The sequence below is a fragment of the Rhopilema esculentum genome, chromosome 21 (genome assembly GCF_057945365.1).
Source record: "Rhopilema esculentum isolate cy_ngs chromosome 21, ASM5794536v1, whole genome shotgun sequence".
Taxonomy (NCBI): Eukaryota; Metazoa; Cnidaria; class Scyphozoa; order Rhizostomeae; family Rhizostomatidae; genus Rhopilema; species Rhopilema esculentum.
In genome coordinates, this window is record NC_142835.1 from 1,786,210 (window position 1) to 1,802,432 (window position 16,223).

The 16,223-nt window shown below is 35.2% G+C and overlaps 2 protein-coding genes across 2 annotated transcripts; one reads left to right on the plus strand and one right to left on the minus strand.

Moving 5' to 3' along the window:
• Nucleotides 1-160: 160 nt before the first annotated feature.
• Nucleotides 161-15,697, minus strand: LOC135684779 (uncharacterized). The gene is made up of 16 exons (XM_065200433.2): nucleotides 15,587-15,697; nucleotides 14,189-14,244; nucleotides 13,538-13,631; nucleotides 13,302-13,341; nucleotides 12,822-12,889; nucleotides 11,164-11,341; nucleotides 10,147-10,172; nucleotides 9,222-9,347; nucleotides 8,603-8,666; nucleotides 5,274-5,541; nucleotides 4,465-4,498; nucleotides 4,030-4,079; nucleotides 3,414-3,448; nucleotides 2,875-3,054; nucleotides 1,173-1,292; nucleotides 161-647 (listed from the first exon to the last, which is right to left on the minus strand). The coding sequence occupies exons 1-16, from the start codon at nucleotides 15,650-15,652 to the stop codon at nucleotides 448-450; spliced, it is 1,605 nt and encodes a 534-aa protein (XP_065056505.2). The 5' UTR covers nucleotides 15,653-15,697; the 3' UTR covers nucleotides 161-447.
• Nucleotides 5,842-8,528, plus strand: LOC135684781 (uncharacterized). The gene has a single exon (XM_065200437.2). The coding sequence runs from the start codon at nucleotides 6,276-6,278 to the stop codon at nucleotides 7,602-7,604; it is 1,329 nt and encodes a 442-aa protein (XP_065056509.2). The 5' UTR covers nucleotides 5,842-6,275; the 3' UTR covers nucleotides 7,605-8,528.
• Nucleotides 15,698-16,223: the final 526 nt, after the last annotated feature.

Here is a 16,223-nt window from a genome sequence, read left to right on the forward strand (position 1 = left end):
AAGAGAGCAATTAATTTTTTGGGCAGTTTCAGAGGGCAATCTGCACCGCCCCTACAGCATTAGAGGGGAACCTGGATGACGGAAAGCAAACTATGAGCATCCCTCAGAGAATGCCTTTATTTTACAATTACAGGAGCCACCAAGCGAAAGATATTGTGCATTGCGATTCAAAACCAAATAATTCAAGGATAATTTAAATCGTAAAAGGAAATACCCTTTATGACAATTTTTATCCACGACAAATGGTGAGTATATCTATATTAGATTTCAAATGAAATTCGTTTTTCCATTTGTGATATTTCTTCAAAGGTTGCCATGTTTACCACTGAGCGGTCATGCTTGTTGCTGTTGCGGTAATCATAACTCAAGTTGTCGTTAAACTTTTGTTGCTGCTGTTGCTACTACAGTGATAACCAGACATCACAATTCACCAGCCCTTTTCTATCATCACTTCTTTTTGAAAAAACTCATAAGCGAGCTTTGATTCTTGTTTTTTGAGGCTTGAGCTTTGAATTTCTTGTTTTCTGCAGTGATTTCTCTCGGCTTCTTATGAAGAGCATCGTTTTTGAAAGTCGTCTTTGCTTTCGACGTCGTTTCTGTGTCACTCCCCTCGGAAGCAGACTCTGACTCGTAAACCTTTTCTGTCACTGAAACACAACATTGCCTCTTAATCGAAAGCATTTATATTTTGAAACAAATAAATATCCATAAGTCTGGACGCCATAAAAATATTTTTAAGAATTTTGGAACTTGGAAGGACAAAACCTAAACAAAAGATCACTGAAACAAAACTTTGCCTATGTATCGAAGCATCGAATTTTCAGGAAAATAGAGATTTAGAGCCATGATGCCATAAAAATTTTTGTTTTAGAATTTTTGGACTAGAGAGGACATAACCTAATAGAACATTATGAAATATCTCTAACTGCGCGAAATCAGCTAAATGTTTTACAAACTGGCTGAGATATTTAACTGATTTCGCATTTACGTATTTTAGGTATTAATGGTGTTCTTTATCGTTATGTGGTCAAAAGTAAACACATTCTCAAAATTTCTATTTTCTTGGAACTATATTCAAAACGCTTACAGTTTTTAAACCTTGGCGCAGGAACTTAGTCATCGGAGCCAAGCAGGGGTAATACAGTCAATAAAGAAGCCAACACAGCACGTACCCATATATCCTTCGTCGTTCATAAAAGTTTTTGATTTCAACACTTTTCTTCTGATTCGTCGTTTCTCGTGTGGTTTAGCCTCCTCTGGAGCATCAGGATCCGACGGAGCAATTTCTGATCCTAGGAAAGAGAATCGACAGAAAGATGTCGTTATATAAAAGGGTTTAAAGAATTAAAGAAAACAGTAAGAAAGCAAATCATCATCCAGATACAATCTTTATAAACTTGTATTAGAATTGAAAACTCCTCTAATGTACCATTCTTTCTCTATGTTAAAATTTAAAAGGGAGACAAATTTGAAATTAGAAACGAAACTATGTCATATTTTCCTTATCAAAACTCTACGCTAGGAAATATACATACCAAGTTGTGAATCAAAATAGGCCTATCAGAAACACGAGAAAATGACTGTTGAGGTTGACCAATCAGTGCCGCTAGCCTATTGAGAATGTTACCAATTGAGTCCTAAGGTGAAAACGAACTCCTTCTGTCTACACAACAGCGGTTTTTCGTGCTTATGTAGATAGATTCCAAAACTGGTAGACGGAGCGACGATCAGGCTTTACCAATAATCCGAAGAATGTCGCCATTATAGTTTTTTGCACAATCTGGGTTTTCCAGTAAATGCTGCCCGATAGCAGAATCGCAGGTTTTAGTTGTACTTTTAGATCTGCAAGACCGAGGTGGCTGTTCTCTTTGGGGATGAGTTTTGTTTCTTATACTAGACGGAACATGTTGTTTCATTCTATCCTCCAATCTTTGGATAGTGCGTTCTACGTAAATTCATAAATTCGTGCCAGAATCACACTTGCACGTAAATTCATAAATAACGGAACTCTTTTGGGAGGTAGGAACGCAACCCTTTTGAATGGATGGTAGGGCCTTTTTTGTACTACATATAAAAAACACGTGGATTCACTGCAAAGAAACAATTTGTAATGGCCTGTTTTATTTGACTTTCAAAACGCAAGGAACTGTTGCCGATCCAGGGTAGTTTTAGATGGACCAGGCACTTTTGCGGACCAAATTTTACGTCAGCCGAGAAATTTGCTATCTTCTCCTAAATGTAAACTGAAATGACATCCTCTGAATAGCCGTTCTCCAGAAAGATATTTTTTAGTTGTTCAAGTTCCGAGTCGAGTTTAGACTTGAACAAATCATCAGTGCCATATGAGTAAGCGTTTTGATGAGACTGATTTATCTTTGTTTTGGGCAAAACGAACTCCATCGAGTGTATAACCCCGAAAATGTGGGTTACATTGGTATACACTAGTAAGAAATCCAGTGCCAGACTTTTCAACCAAAACATCTAGAAATGGCAAGGAGTTATTTTCTTCCATTGTAGGGTTAGGTGAAGGCTATTAAGGCATTTTAGGAAAGTATCACACTGAGCTTCTGTTTTGAAAATGGTATATGTGTCATCCACATATCGAAAGTAGACACCTGGCTTTTGGTCGCAGTCGAACAAACGCTTTTCATGAAAGCCAAAAAAAGATATTGGCCAAAAGAGGTTCCAGGAGCTACCTATAGCGACACCATCCTTTTGTTGGTACATCTCATTGTTAACAGCTAGAATGCAGCTGTCGAACTAAACACCAGATAGGGACAAACAGGGACAATTATATGGAACAAATAGTAGAAGAGATTATTTGAAAATGAACAGGTTCTGTCATGTCACACAAACAATTTTTAAAAAACCAACCTCCACTGTTATTTTCCCCTCGTTCTTCTTTTATGACGTCTTCGACTTTCTGAGAAGATTCTTTCTTAGTTGGCTGTTTACTTGCTTCTTCATCTTTCGGTTGCTTCTTAGCTTTCTTTGATTTTTGTGTAGAACTGCTTTCCTCAAACTCCAATACTTGCTCTTTCTTTCGCTTTTCTCCTGCAAGGATAGCTAGTTACCATCGCTAGACTATTAAGCAGCAACAAGAGTAATTTCTAATCTTTCAAAACGTGCCTTTTGAGTCTTTGACTCAGCCCTCCCTTCTTATTCGAACATGCCCGTCCGCGAAAGAAGAACCAAGCCTATTTCCCATCTAGTAAAAAACCTTACTAATGTTTTGAAGTGACTGAAAAACTAAGTTGATATTGTTTTGAAAATGGCGAGCAGCGTTGCCAGCAGATTGATTAATGAATTGAAGTTTTTTGATGATAGATTTTTTTTAGCAAATTTCAGCAAACGCCAAAGCCATAAAATCGAGACCCTTTTCAATATTACTAATTTGTTAAAAATTGTCTTACCCCTGTTGGAGTTCTTTGGTTTCTTCTTTTCCGGCCTAAACAACAGCAAAAAAAAGTTGGAATTGGTTGTTTTAAGGTGAAGGTTGAGGGTCAAAAAAAGAAAAACTGCTTGAAGAGCCAGGGGGCGAAGAGGCCTAGGTAAATACACGGGGGGTAACTACTCATCGTATAATATTTTATATACTCCGTTATCTCTGACTTGTTTCGACGATAAGGAGAAATTTCTTTTGAATGGACAATATAAACATTAAAAGTAATCTGGAATTAACAGAAAAACACCGAGTGCCGAATCTCCATGTACGTGCGAGTAAAGTAAGTATAAAAACAAGGAAATAAAAGGAACGTTCCAAAGTAAAGGATTATAAAAGAATTGATAAATCATAAATATAGATTACTTTCCTCAGATTTGGATGCAATCAGATGCATGTAGAAAATTAGCATCATATTTGAAGACAAAGGAAGCAGCCAGAGGTAGAAAGATACAAGTTTATTCAATATCGGCATCGAGTAGTAACTTTCATTCGTGGCACCGTTGTCGCAAAGGGGTTTCTGGTCTAATGGGATCGGAACTATGCAACCAGTGATTGAAAACGCAACCAGAAAAAGCAGCGCATACCTATCATTATCTTCTCCTCCTTTTGAAACTTTAATGAAAGACTCAAAGTCCTGAAAGGTTGAATAAAAACAAAAATATTAAATACGGCTCTGTTTTGATTTCGTCATCCCTCAATTAAGGCACTGAAAATTAATTTTTAGGGAAAAATCATTTCTGCATCGCTCTGTGCTCATTCCCGCAATATCAAGAACAATAATTGCCATTAGCCAAGAGGCAACATCTTAATCTAACTTTTATGCCTTCTAGAGAGTCTAAGCAACATAACATATATATGTAGAAAATGATGCTTCTCGAATCTGAATTGAAAATGATATCATAATACGGAGACTAGCATCTACAGGAGTGAAGGATGGTGAAGGATGTGGTTCTGTGCACACTGCAATCAAGCTCAAAGGAAAGCAGATAAAATGAGTGATTCGCTAGTATGCTACTCACATCATCAGAATCGCTCTCCTGGATCTCAGTTTCCCTACGAAAAAAAGAAATATGGTTACAGCCGTGATATCGTAAATGGAAACTGAATATCACATACAAATGTTTAATCAAGGGGAGATTGATTCTTGATCCCAGAGCACTCCAGTCATCCAGTGTGAAATTTTTAAGGGTGCTCCCTCACCCACAAAAAAACACCATTGAGCAAGGAATCCCTATTTTTGGAGGAGGTAAGGGAAGACAATCCCCCCCCCCCCTCTAAAAAAATTTTCTTATTTGCAAATCTGAATTAATGGCATGCGAGAAAACATGTCATTACTCTGGGATTTCCCAGCTAACAAAACAAGCATATCCATTTGGAATCAGCCAAATTTAGCTCATTCAGGTTTGTCTTTCTCACCAATGACCTTCCTTTTGCAAATAGTTACATAACATAACAGTAAAGCTACTTGGTGTATTGACTTTTAGAATGACTCAGAATCCGTTGTTCTCACTTCAGGGTATCAAATAACGAGAGATGTAAAACGACCTAAGGAATCAATAAGCAGGCCAGGAGATAAACCAAAAAAAGATCAGCTTACGAAGTATAAATGGTCACGTCTGCAAATGTAATATGAAAGATGGTTACGTAACTTTACATTCCCCGATGTTTGCACTCAACATAGTCAATAGAAAATAATTTTTTCTATCGACAATACATACATAAGTTTAAAGGTTTTCGAGTCTTATTAAACAAACCTAGTAATGATATTCAACGAAAATTAAAAACAGTGAATACTAATATTTCGTGCACATAAAGCAATATAGCTTACTCTTCTTTGGCATTTGGTTCATCTTCTCTTTCTTTGAGCTCCTTGTCCTTCTTCGCGGTTTTTTCATTTCCAGGGGAATCTTCGCTCCCTTTGGATTTTGCCTCCTTTTCACCTTTTTTCTTTTTCTTGATCTCTTTATTCAATCTCGCGTGTTCTTCCTTCTCTGAAAACTTTCCATGTGTGTCATCGCTTTTCGAAGACTTTTGTGACCTTTCCGATTTCTGATCTTTCCCCTTTTCTTCTTTCACATAATTAGACTTGTTTGGAGCTGAAAAATCATCAAAAACAATTTTCAATTAGCTTCTATTGGGGTAATATTATATATCAATGCACTTTCGAATAAAAATGCCATTTCCAATACGTGGAGAGGCAAATTGAGATGGGACAGATAAACGATGAAACAGAGATCTTATGAAAGAATCACTCATCATGTGTGTGTATCATGTAAAAGGCTTAAACTATTTTTATGAGGATGTATATCAACCAACTTGATTTAAACCGCTCTCAACATCAGATGAAAGCTTCGCATATTCAAGAACTATGTTTTGCGTTTCTTTCCTTAAGGCACGTCTTTGAACTTTTAAAATGACAAACATTTAGGTATTTTACTAATCTAGTCCAGTCAGGTCACTTTTACAAGCAGTTATTCACTGAGGCACAACTGCAAAACATCGTAGGCCGTGTTATATTTCATTTTACACATTGAAAAATAAGGTTACGGTCGAGCGTGTAATAAATATTACACTGCCAGGAAGAAAGAAGTCGCAGTTGTACCATATAATTGGTGAAACAGGGCAAGACACCGCAGTACCGCGTGGGATAATCCATGGTAGGCAGTGTTACATTTCATGTTAAACATCGAAAGATAAAGTTACAGTCAAGCGTGAAGTTGCTAATGCGTTTCGCAGTTGTACCATATCATTGGTGAAACAGGGCAAGACACCACGACACCCAAAGCACGCAGATAACTGAGAGTGGCCTGCAAAAGAAGTCAACTTTGCAATGTACGGTACAATTGAACGCGGAAATTCTCAGGAGAGGGACTGTCTCGTAGAAGACAGAGTCATAATAAGTACTGAGAAGAGTCCTACTTTCTGTGAATCGATGTGTAAAAGCGACAGAGTTTTCAAATTCTTCGTTTCTGTGCTGTTCGGTATCATACCAACAAAAACAAAAACAACTTTTTGCTTTCTTCTACCCTCTATTGTAATTGCAATAATGCAGTGGTATTCTGTTTGCATCTACGTGTACATGGTTTTCTCGCCATGGTCAAAGGTTCTGAAATTTGACAACAGTTCAAGAGAAAAACTTGTTCACGAGTTCGGTCAAGATAAATGTATGAAATCTATCATAGAGAGGAGCCCCCACATGCCGATTATTCCAACAGAGACAGCAGTGTTACTGCTCGGTCTGGTATTCTCTGGTGCTATCACTGCAACTTTTGGCGCGTTGTACTTTAGAGCCAACGATAGCGTCATTGCGCGAAAAGGTATGAGCAAATTTGACTTGATTCCGAAAATAGACAGCGACTTTTTGGACGATGACCGTGATTTTTTCAGTTTAGACTGGCTCATTACCAATACATTGTTTCTTTTTGGGCTGCTTGTGATGGCTTTTACAATATTTACAGACCAGTTTTACAATACATTCTACGACTTTCTTGGGATACATTTCTTTCTGCACTACAAAGAGAGTGCCCTCTTAAATGCTGGATATTACGTAGCAATCTTCGGGCTCTTTTGGGGCTACGGGGCCACTATTTGTGCCTGCTGTCTCTTCCATGCAATGACCCAGCGAATGATATCTCGGATCGATTATAAAGAAAAAATCATAATGTCGCGTGTGTCGTCACGTTTGGAGTTCCTGAGGCACAACAGGGAGCTTTATCAATATAGGTCTGAGCTCCTGTTGAAATTTCGCTATTGGTTCGCTTCACACAACATGGTTTTCGTTGTTCTACTGGCAGCTATTATCTACGAGTGGCTAAAAGTGTTCAAGGGTAAAGCTATCGAGGCACCATCAGCATGTCAGAAGAATCTGTTTATGTCACAGCTATCTGGTACCTTGATTATCATCTACAAATTTGCTTTCCCAATTATTTCAGCAAGTTTGGTAACTAATCGTTTCAGAAAATTCTACATGAAGCTTGCAACAAGCGACAAAATACACGGGATTGAACTTATCGAATGTCTGACGATGTCCAAAAAGATCGGATTCGAACTATTCTCTGTTCGCATAACACCTCAATTAGCAATAACAATATCTTTATCCTGCTTCATTGGCATTCTGAAGGTTGCTGGCTTTGCCAACAAGAGTAATACTGGCAGTTAACTAAAAAGTGTTGCGATTTCTGTGATTTGGGACCTTAGTGGGGGAAACATCTTCGATTGGGAAAACTGGGGAAAATTCTCTTGTTAAGGGTGTAATAAAAATCTTTATAAAGGAGACCTAGAGTTTATAAAGGACAAACGTTCACCAATCTTGGAAAAGTGCTATAGGAATTCTCAAAATTCAGTGAAGCAAACAAACTGTTGAATATCTTCAGAAAAATCTCCCTAAATAGCGTTTGTTCAGGCGTAAACAAAAATCAAGCTTTTACTGACAAGTTAAAGCTCGTTAGAAGGCAGATAAAGTAATGCTGGGTCAGTTTCTTGAACATAAACATTCCACGACAAGGCATCAAAAGACATCAACTAGCATGAGTCAAGATGGAGTCTCTTCCAAATGTAGAACGTTGTTTGTCAATTCTAATAGATCATAAAAAGATATGGAACATTCAGAAGATTCTTGCAAATATCATAGAGAAATCAATTTTACGAATCATTCAAAAACAAATTTACTGTGTTTTAATACGATTTAGCCTAGTTTCTAATGATAGTAGCCTCACAAACTTAAAATCGACACAGAGGCCAATAATTTCGATTGATTATCGGGTTACCAGAAGGCGTTAATAAAATTACATTGTTTATGTTTAAAATTAACAACTGTAGTTGACCTTGTTTCAGTGCAAGTAATTATTAGCGTGGCATGATAGCTGGACTAGCGGTATTTGTCAATGAAGTTTTAGTAGATAGCTGGACGACTTGTGCTGTTTTATCGTTTTATTCTTCTGATTTGTTGAAACGTGAAAGTGTCAAAACCACAGTCACACTACACATGAGCACAGTACAGACTATACCAAATTATATGGAGGATGTGACTATTGTACTAAACCTTGTGCATATACCATACCTATTTTTCACAGACAATGTAAGACAAACAAAGGGTCCCCTAAAGGTAGAAACTTGTTTATAAATATTACGCTGACAAAGGTAGAATAAGAAAAATACCTTGAGCAGATTTTCCAAAAAATGAAACATCCTTCTTCTCTTTTTGATCGATTTTAGCCCCTTTCTAAAAGAACAGATTTGATTAAACATACAGTTTCTCGTGGTAACGATACATAAAAAGGTTATCTAACCAAAATTGTCATGCACGAGGAACAAGTTATAGAAAGGCATGGAACTCTTTTTAACTATATTGCATTGCTGTAAGTCGGCTATTCAAAGAACTTGTGCGTTTGAAGAAAACTTTATTTCAAGAAAAGTTTGAAGAAAAGTTCTGATCCTTCAAAAAAGAGACACACGCACTACGCACACATTATAAAGTTATAATCCTCTTCACGTTCTCGAATGCAAAAAGTACATATCAACACTGTCAGTTCTTCATAAAAAGACACAAAAACCTAAATTCTAAAACAGCTTTAACAAAAGGCTAGCTAACCAAAGGCTATCTCTGCTTCAAAACAATTTCTATAAACTTGTGACCGAGGTAAATATGTAGAACATATGATAAAAGCAAATTTCCAAAGACCTCATTGAAACGATTGGATAAAATTCCATAAATAACATTCGATTAAAATATAATAAAAAAAATCGAAAACAAACGATTGAAAATATGGTTTCTTACATTATCGCTTTCTTGAGTCCTTTGGTCAGAGGACTTTTCACTTCTCTGCCTTTTGCTATTTGCTCCAAAGAATGAAGCACTTGAGACTTGCTTCCTGGCTGGAACTGCCGATTGTTTTGACGAAACCTGGCATAAAATAGCATTCATTTTCTAGATTTTCTTCTTTGATAATTTGCATCCTTGCTTTGTTGTTTATTGAAATAAATCGCCATAAAAATGAATCTGCTCTTACCGTTATTCGGGTCATCATAGCGTAAAATTTTTATTGAACATTGATTCTTGCAAATGAAAATATATATCTCCGTTAAATGGAATTATATAATATTTGTATGTGTGCTATAGAATTTGGGTTGAATTTGAATCACTACATTTATATACTAAATTGTTGATATAATGTTGGAAATTTCCGGTGCATCATTATAAGGGCTAGCATTACTGCGAGAGCTAAAAGGATCCAAATAGGCCTCATCAAAACACAACAAAACATTTTGCCGACTCAAACCAAGTGTAGAGACATTGCTACCTGAAGACCTTCAGCAATTATGTAGACTTTTCCAAAGCCCAATTTTGTATGTTAAATCTATACCTAAAAATAGGTCATGCGAAGGAAGAATATGAGTTTCGAAAAGAGAATATGACTGCGGAGGAGAAATGAAGGAAAGGAGAAGGAAAAATTCCCCTTTCTTCATATTCTCTTATTTCTTCTCCTCAGTAACCTTTTGTCTTCACAACTGGAAGCTTCCCTTGCAGTGCAAATGTTTCCCCGTATGTAAAAATAGACTTAAGCACCATGATGTGTTTGCCATATAGCTTCACTCATATTTAAACCATTTCGTTCATATTGCAAATTTGTTGGCAGGTTTTGGATGCAAAAATAGCGTTACTATTAAGACCAGATACATATGTACAGATTTTGAAAGCTTACCTCTTTAGTAGCAACCTCTGGTGTTTCTATGGATCAAGTTATATAATAAAATAAAACATAAATTAACTTTCCATTCAAAAACATATAAATTGGGACTATTCATCAAAGTGTTTTAGCTCAATTCTTCTTAAAAACCATTAAAGTGCCATCTTCTAAGACTTTGTTTTTTTTCTTGAGAAGATCCAGAGAGTTAATTTTTGTTTGGGAATAATAGTAGGCATCTTCCTTGTACAACTTTCTGGATCTTGGGATAGGGCTCTCTTCCATTCATATACCTTGGGCTAGGTAAATAGATAGGGCTTTTTAACATTATACCTTGCTCTCTTTAAAGGCTCAAAATCTCTTCTATATCAAAACTTTTTTGCATGGAAGAGAGAATATTGCATGGAATTTTGCATGAAATAATATTAAGATACAAAAAAAATGGCAAGGAAAGTAGCCCACAATGCCTTTCAGTCATATTTTCAAAGGGCCAAAATTTCACAATATTGAATGCAACACATTACAAACATCTAAAATATTCATTAGTGACAACACACACAGAATATAAGTAAAAACCAAGGAATAATTTCTATAGAAATAACTTCAATTTGCAGAAATTTTCTAAAGTTTTGAGATGACATGTTGAGGTAGTCATTTTTCAAACTCAATTCCAAAAGTAGCAAAAATATTTCATGATGCAAGACAATTTCAAGAATATTAAGATTGGTTTATGCCAATAGTAATATTACTATTTACCAAAAGTTTATGCAGGCAATAGTTTTTCAATATCCATATATCAAATTTCCTAGCTCGATTTTAATTAACAAAATAAAAAACTAGTGAATTTAATTAACAACATCACCTTACCATTCCCAGAAACTGATCTAAACATTTTTGTTACACACTTTAATAATTTGAATCAAATTAACAGGCCTAAAAAGCAATAGATTCAAGAGAGCATGTTACATGATGTCTGACCACCACATAGAAAGTTGCTAACATCACTAGAACCTAAAAAGTTCTTAGCTTTCATACTTTTAGAGCAACCATGCACTCCATTTGGTAAATTATTTTCCACTTGCATTGTTTGTCTCCTCCGCAATGCTGCATCATTTTGTTTGGCTTCTGGGCAATAAATACGGCTCCAGTTATGCAGCTCAAAAAGAGACTCTTTCACAACGTCATGGTCAGTACTATGTAAAACTTCAAAATTCTAAAATAAAAACACATAACATTTCAGAAAGAGAGGCCATCATTTTTTTCAATAATCCAGTAAGCTAGAGACTTTTAACAGAAATGAAGAAGAAGAAAAAACTTATTTTTGATTTTTTGAGACCCACCTAGTTCAGCTATTGTTTGAGTGCATCAGTTGCAACTCAGAAGTAGCTAATTGCACAATTGCAATAATATTGCTATTCATATACAGCGTAACAATCAAACAACAGTTATTACGCAGAGGCTGTTGTCTGCAGCAACTTTGGCAGGAAGTAAACCAAGAGAATGTTTATGCTATGAAATAACTATAAAACTCATCTTCACAAACGAATAAATTGAATAAACATGACATATCAGGTCTTGAGAGAACCTGTAGATTAAAAATAATACATGAGAAACAAAATCTTTAGTTACATTATTAAATTTTCAGATACTTGGTCGAGAAGTTAAAATTTTGAGGTGCTACTTGAGGTATTTCCCCAAAGGGAAGAGATAGCTGGAAATTTATATATGGATTAGACCATGGCATCCAATAGTTTTAGGGGTGTGAGTCTTGAACTATTTTGAGTGAATAACAGATCTTTTGAAGATATTAAAAACAATATCAACTGCATTAAGGAACTTTATATCAAAATAATAAGCATTAAAGTTTTGTCTGTCTGATATTACAACTAATTTTTTGGACGGACATACTCATGCATACATGAAATCTTTAAAATATTTTATGTACGCTCATATTTTAAAACATTTCACTGTACATGAAATATTTCAGTATAGAAGTTGGGAATTTTTCCAAAAAAAATTAAGGATGATGTGGTTCTTAAAACAATTTGTGCTACAATCATTAAAATTTCTTGATCCACACCCTGTTTAATACCCTTTTTGTTGCACATTAATACTGATTACAATGTGGGTAGTTAAGATATAATAACGATCAATGTAAGCAAATTGTACCAGAAAAAAACTTTTTTAAATAAATAACGACGTTTCAAGCATAGCCAGTTATCAATTAAAATTGAAAAGTGATGATAGAACTAAAAAACGTTAGAGGAATATGGAAGTTGACAATAACGATAACAACAATTTACTTACATTGTTATCATTATTATAGCATTATATTGTACTGAACACAATCTAGTATATTTTTGGGTACTTAAGATCACATTTAAAATCTTTGTCAATGTTGAAATAGCAAACCCTCAATCAGGTGTATATAGAAACGAGGCTGCACATTTTTGTATCAATTATGGATTCTCGCTGTTCGTTTATGGCCTTCGTGCCACGCCATATTTTGTTCGCCACGCCATATTATGATAATTTAAATTCAAAGTTGGAAATCATATCTTTTTCTCCTTTGTCATTCTGTCAGTATGGCAATGAGTAGTTCAACAATCAATAGTGACAGGATCCATCATGTTATTTGCATGTGCAGATTTTTAGTCTATAAAAGCCTTCTTATACCAAAATGGTTTTCTTACCTTGAGTTGTGCTTTTTGTACACTGTAAATATGGCAGCAAGTTACATGACTAAATGTTTTTTTCAAATCTAAAAAGCAAGAGATAATTCATGATTTTTTGAAAGTTATGGATTATGAGGAATAGTGTATAAAAATTGAAAACAAAGTATGATGAGATATGACCTTAAACACTAGTTCATAGATTTTCATATTAATTCATACTGTTAAGTCAACAACACACAATCAGCAAAAACTAATACAAAACAAAATGAATAAAATCGGTTATAATTAAGAAAATACAAATCTAATTCTTGAGGAAATTCTTAATGGAGGATTCCTCTTAGTAGCTGCGCTCATTGAGATGAGAGCCCAAAATTCAGTCAACACCTACCAGCCAACAGTTTTCTTATGAAAGGACACTTTTCTAGTTAACAGGAGATATTGTATTTTAGAATTCTGACAAAAATACAAAACTTAATGCACAAAAAATTGTTCACTTACCATCTAAGTTGTCTTTTGTTGCTATTAAAAACTTGTATCCCTGGCAAGAGTAGTAATAATCATGATAATGGTTATATATTTATGTTTCATTGGGAAATGAAGTAAACATCTCTACATCAAATTTTATTCACAGAACTTACTACCAATGTATGAAAACACTTGGCTATAAAAGATTAAAACAAACACAAAATTTGGAAATTGTTTAGGCTAAAACAGCTTTACTTCCATTCTCCTACCTTTCCTGAATCTGCAAGTTGCCCACCAACAAGAAAGGTTATATTTAGTTGAACTCCTTTTGATGACTGTTGGTCAACAAAATTCTGAAGCATTCTGAAAATGATAAACATAGAAATAACAATTGCCCACTCTTGCATTCACAAGAATAAGCATCAAGACAAATTCAATTAATTACACAAACCTATAGCAAAAGAATATACTGTCGAGAAATTTGTAAATATCAAATGAATGTTCTAGTTCAAATTTGCAAAGTATTGCAGAACAATACCAGTTGTTACGGAAATTTGACCAAATCAAGCTAAAAGATTAATTTATCTTAAAGCAGGCAAGCAACGCTTCCCAAAGGATGATTAAAAATGGCAATATTGTATGATTAAGAAGCTTTTAACAGAAGGAAAGGTCCTTGAATGCAGGTGGAGCATTAAACCAGGATGCAATTCCACCAAAGCACCCCTTGCCAGTCCACCATTTCACTTATGTTAATATGCTGCAGAAAAACAGTAGCTTTCTCAAGCTTTGAAGCTGTGATCAGAGTGCTAGCTATCCAATGGACAGGGCCCAAGTAAATATATGAGATCAATCAAAATTTTGTCAATTCTTATTTGCACAAATATGGTAAAAACCAATGGTGTAAAATAATCAAGGTTTACTTTTTGGATTTGTTGGCTGGAACCTTCAGCAGATTTGAAAGTCCTTTGTATGTAACCTAAAATTGAAAAAATCTTATTCACAGAACCAGCATTAAAACAAATTACTTAGCTATTTATAAAATAAAATTCTCTTTCATAAAAAACTTCAAATAATAAGCTTTTATACTATCTTCCTGAAAATTTACAAATTCTGTTAGAAGAGCTTGAGGCCAACTAGATTTTAAGTACATTGCTTCCATAGTGCTTGAAGTGGATTTCAAATCAGCAAAACAAATGGTCCTAAACAGTTTTCTCTCTGTCTTTTGCAGGTTTGAAAGAGTACTCGCATTGATTAAATTTCTGGTGTAGCATTTTGCATTAAAAACATCTATTAAGTGATATACCAGCATTTATATCAGGGGGTACCCATCTTCAGTTTACAGCACAAGTTCATATTGAGCCAAGCTGACAAGCTGTAGAACTTGGTGTAGAATTGAAATGATCTGACTATAAAAAGTAACATACTTATATACAATTTGAATTTTTTTAAATTAACAAAAATGACATTAGGGAAAACAGATGATCGGTGGTGAGGGCTTATTCCACGAATCTATCTATTATCTATCTGAAACTTACAGTATCTATCTATCTGAAACTGCGCACATACATACATATATTGGTTTAATGTTGTAAGTGCCATTGCGCTTGTTCATTTCTGAAGTATCAACTTTCTAAGTAAAATAAATAAAAATGTCTCTTTAATCTGAAAAAAACAAGGTTCCTTGTCTTGCCAATGTCAGTCTTTAAATGTGCTCAAATTAGGTGCCTGAACTACAGTTTTTGGTAGCCTGTTCCACGTATATATGTATCTCTCTGTTAAAAAGTATTTGCAAACATTCAGTCTTGAGCGAGACTTCTTCTGCTTAAGATTCTCTCCACGTGTATAATGCAAATCTCTTTTATCTATACTAAACAGGTATGTTGTATCGACATCATTACAAGATTTAAAATTTGGCAATAAAATATTTTCGATGATAGTATGCAGTTGGTCCCTCTTGGAAGCTATTTTATTACCTATTTGATTTGTATTATTTCATATTGTAATACCTTTATATTTTTATATATTTATTGTACTTTGTTTAGTTGTAGTTGATAGTAGGTAGTGGAATTTAAAAAAATGAACATGAACATGAGCTATCCGTCTATTAGCCACACAGATCAGTTGGCTAGTTGTTGGTGAATTGAAAACTTTTACTAGAGGAGCCCCGATGCTAGGGGCAAATGGGGTTGGTTCCACACACACGTCTGACTTGAAGAAGGCCAGTTTTGTATTAGTAAATCATCCGATTGAGAAAAAAATTGAAAAATCACATCATCGCATGCCTTTTAAACACCAGAATATAGCGTGTGATTACTTACGATTTTATTTTCATCATTCACGTATTCGTCTAAGTTTTCTAGATACAAATCGTCTTGGTCCGCCATCTTTTCCCGCCAGAAATGAAAGTAAACTCGCACGATCAGCCTCGCTTTGCTGTGATGCTCCACAGCAAGAAATTGCAAAGTTCAGTGGAAATAATGACGAATATATTGAGTAATCTAACTTTGAATTAGAAAACATAGAGGTGATCAATATGAGGGGAGGGGGAGGGGTAACTTCCCTGTTCACTTTTAGGGAGTTTGCAAGAGTTTCGCCTCGCAAAACATCACGTTAGCATTGCCATCGGAGGCCCGACGCTAACGATTGCCCTCGAAGGGGGTTTTCTGGTCTGGTCCCTCTTACCGGCAGAAGAGTGGTGAGCCATTCTTATTTGTCGAAAAGTTTGAGAATTTGCCGAACAACTACCCCTAGATGGCAATAAATTGCCAAGGAAATTTTTAAATTATACCTTGTAGTAGTTACATTTTATATTTTTTTCACACATTGGTTTTTTAATTTTTAACTTCCATGCCTATAAACAATGTTATTGTTATAAAAGGCCTCTCGACTTGCGTTTCTGGAAAGTAATCACAGGATTAAAGGTAATGTGTCCATATAAAAGGACTGCGTATACCC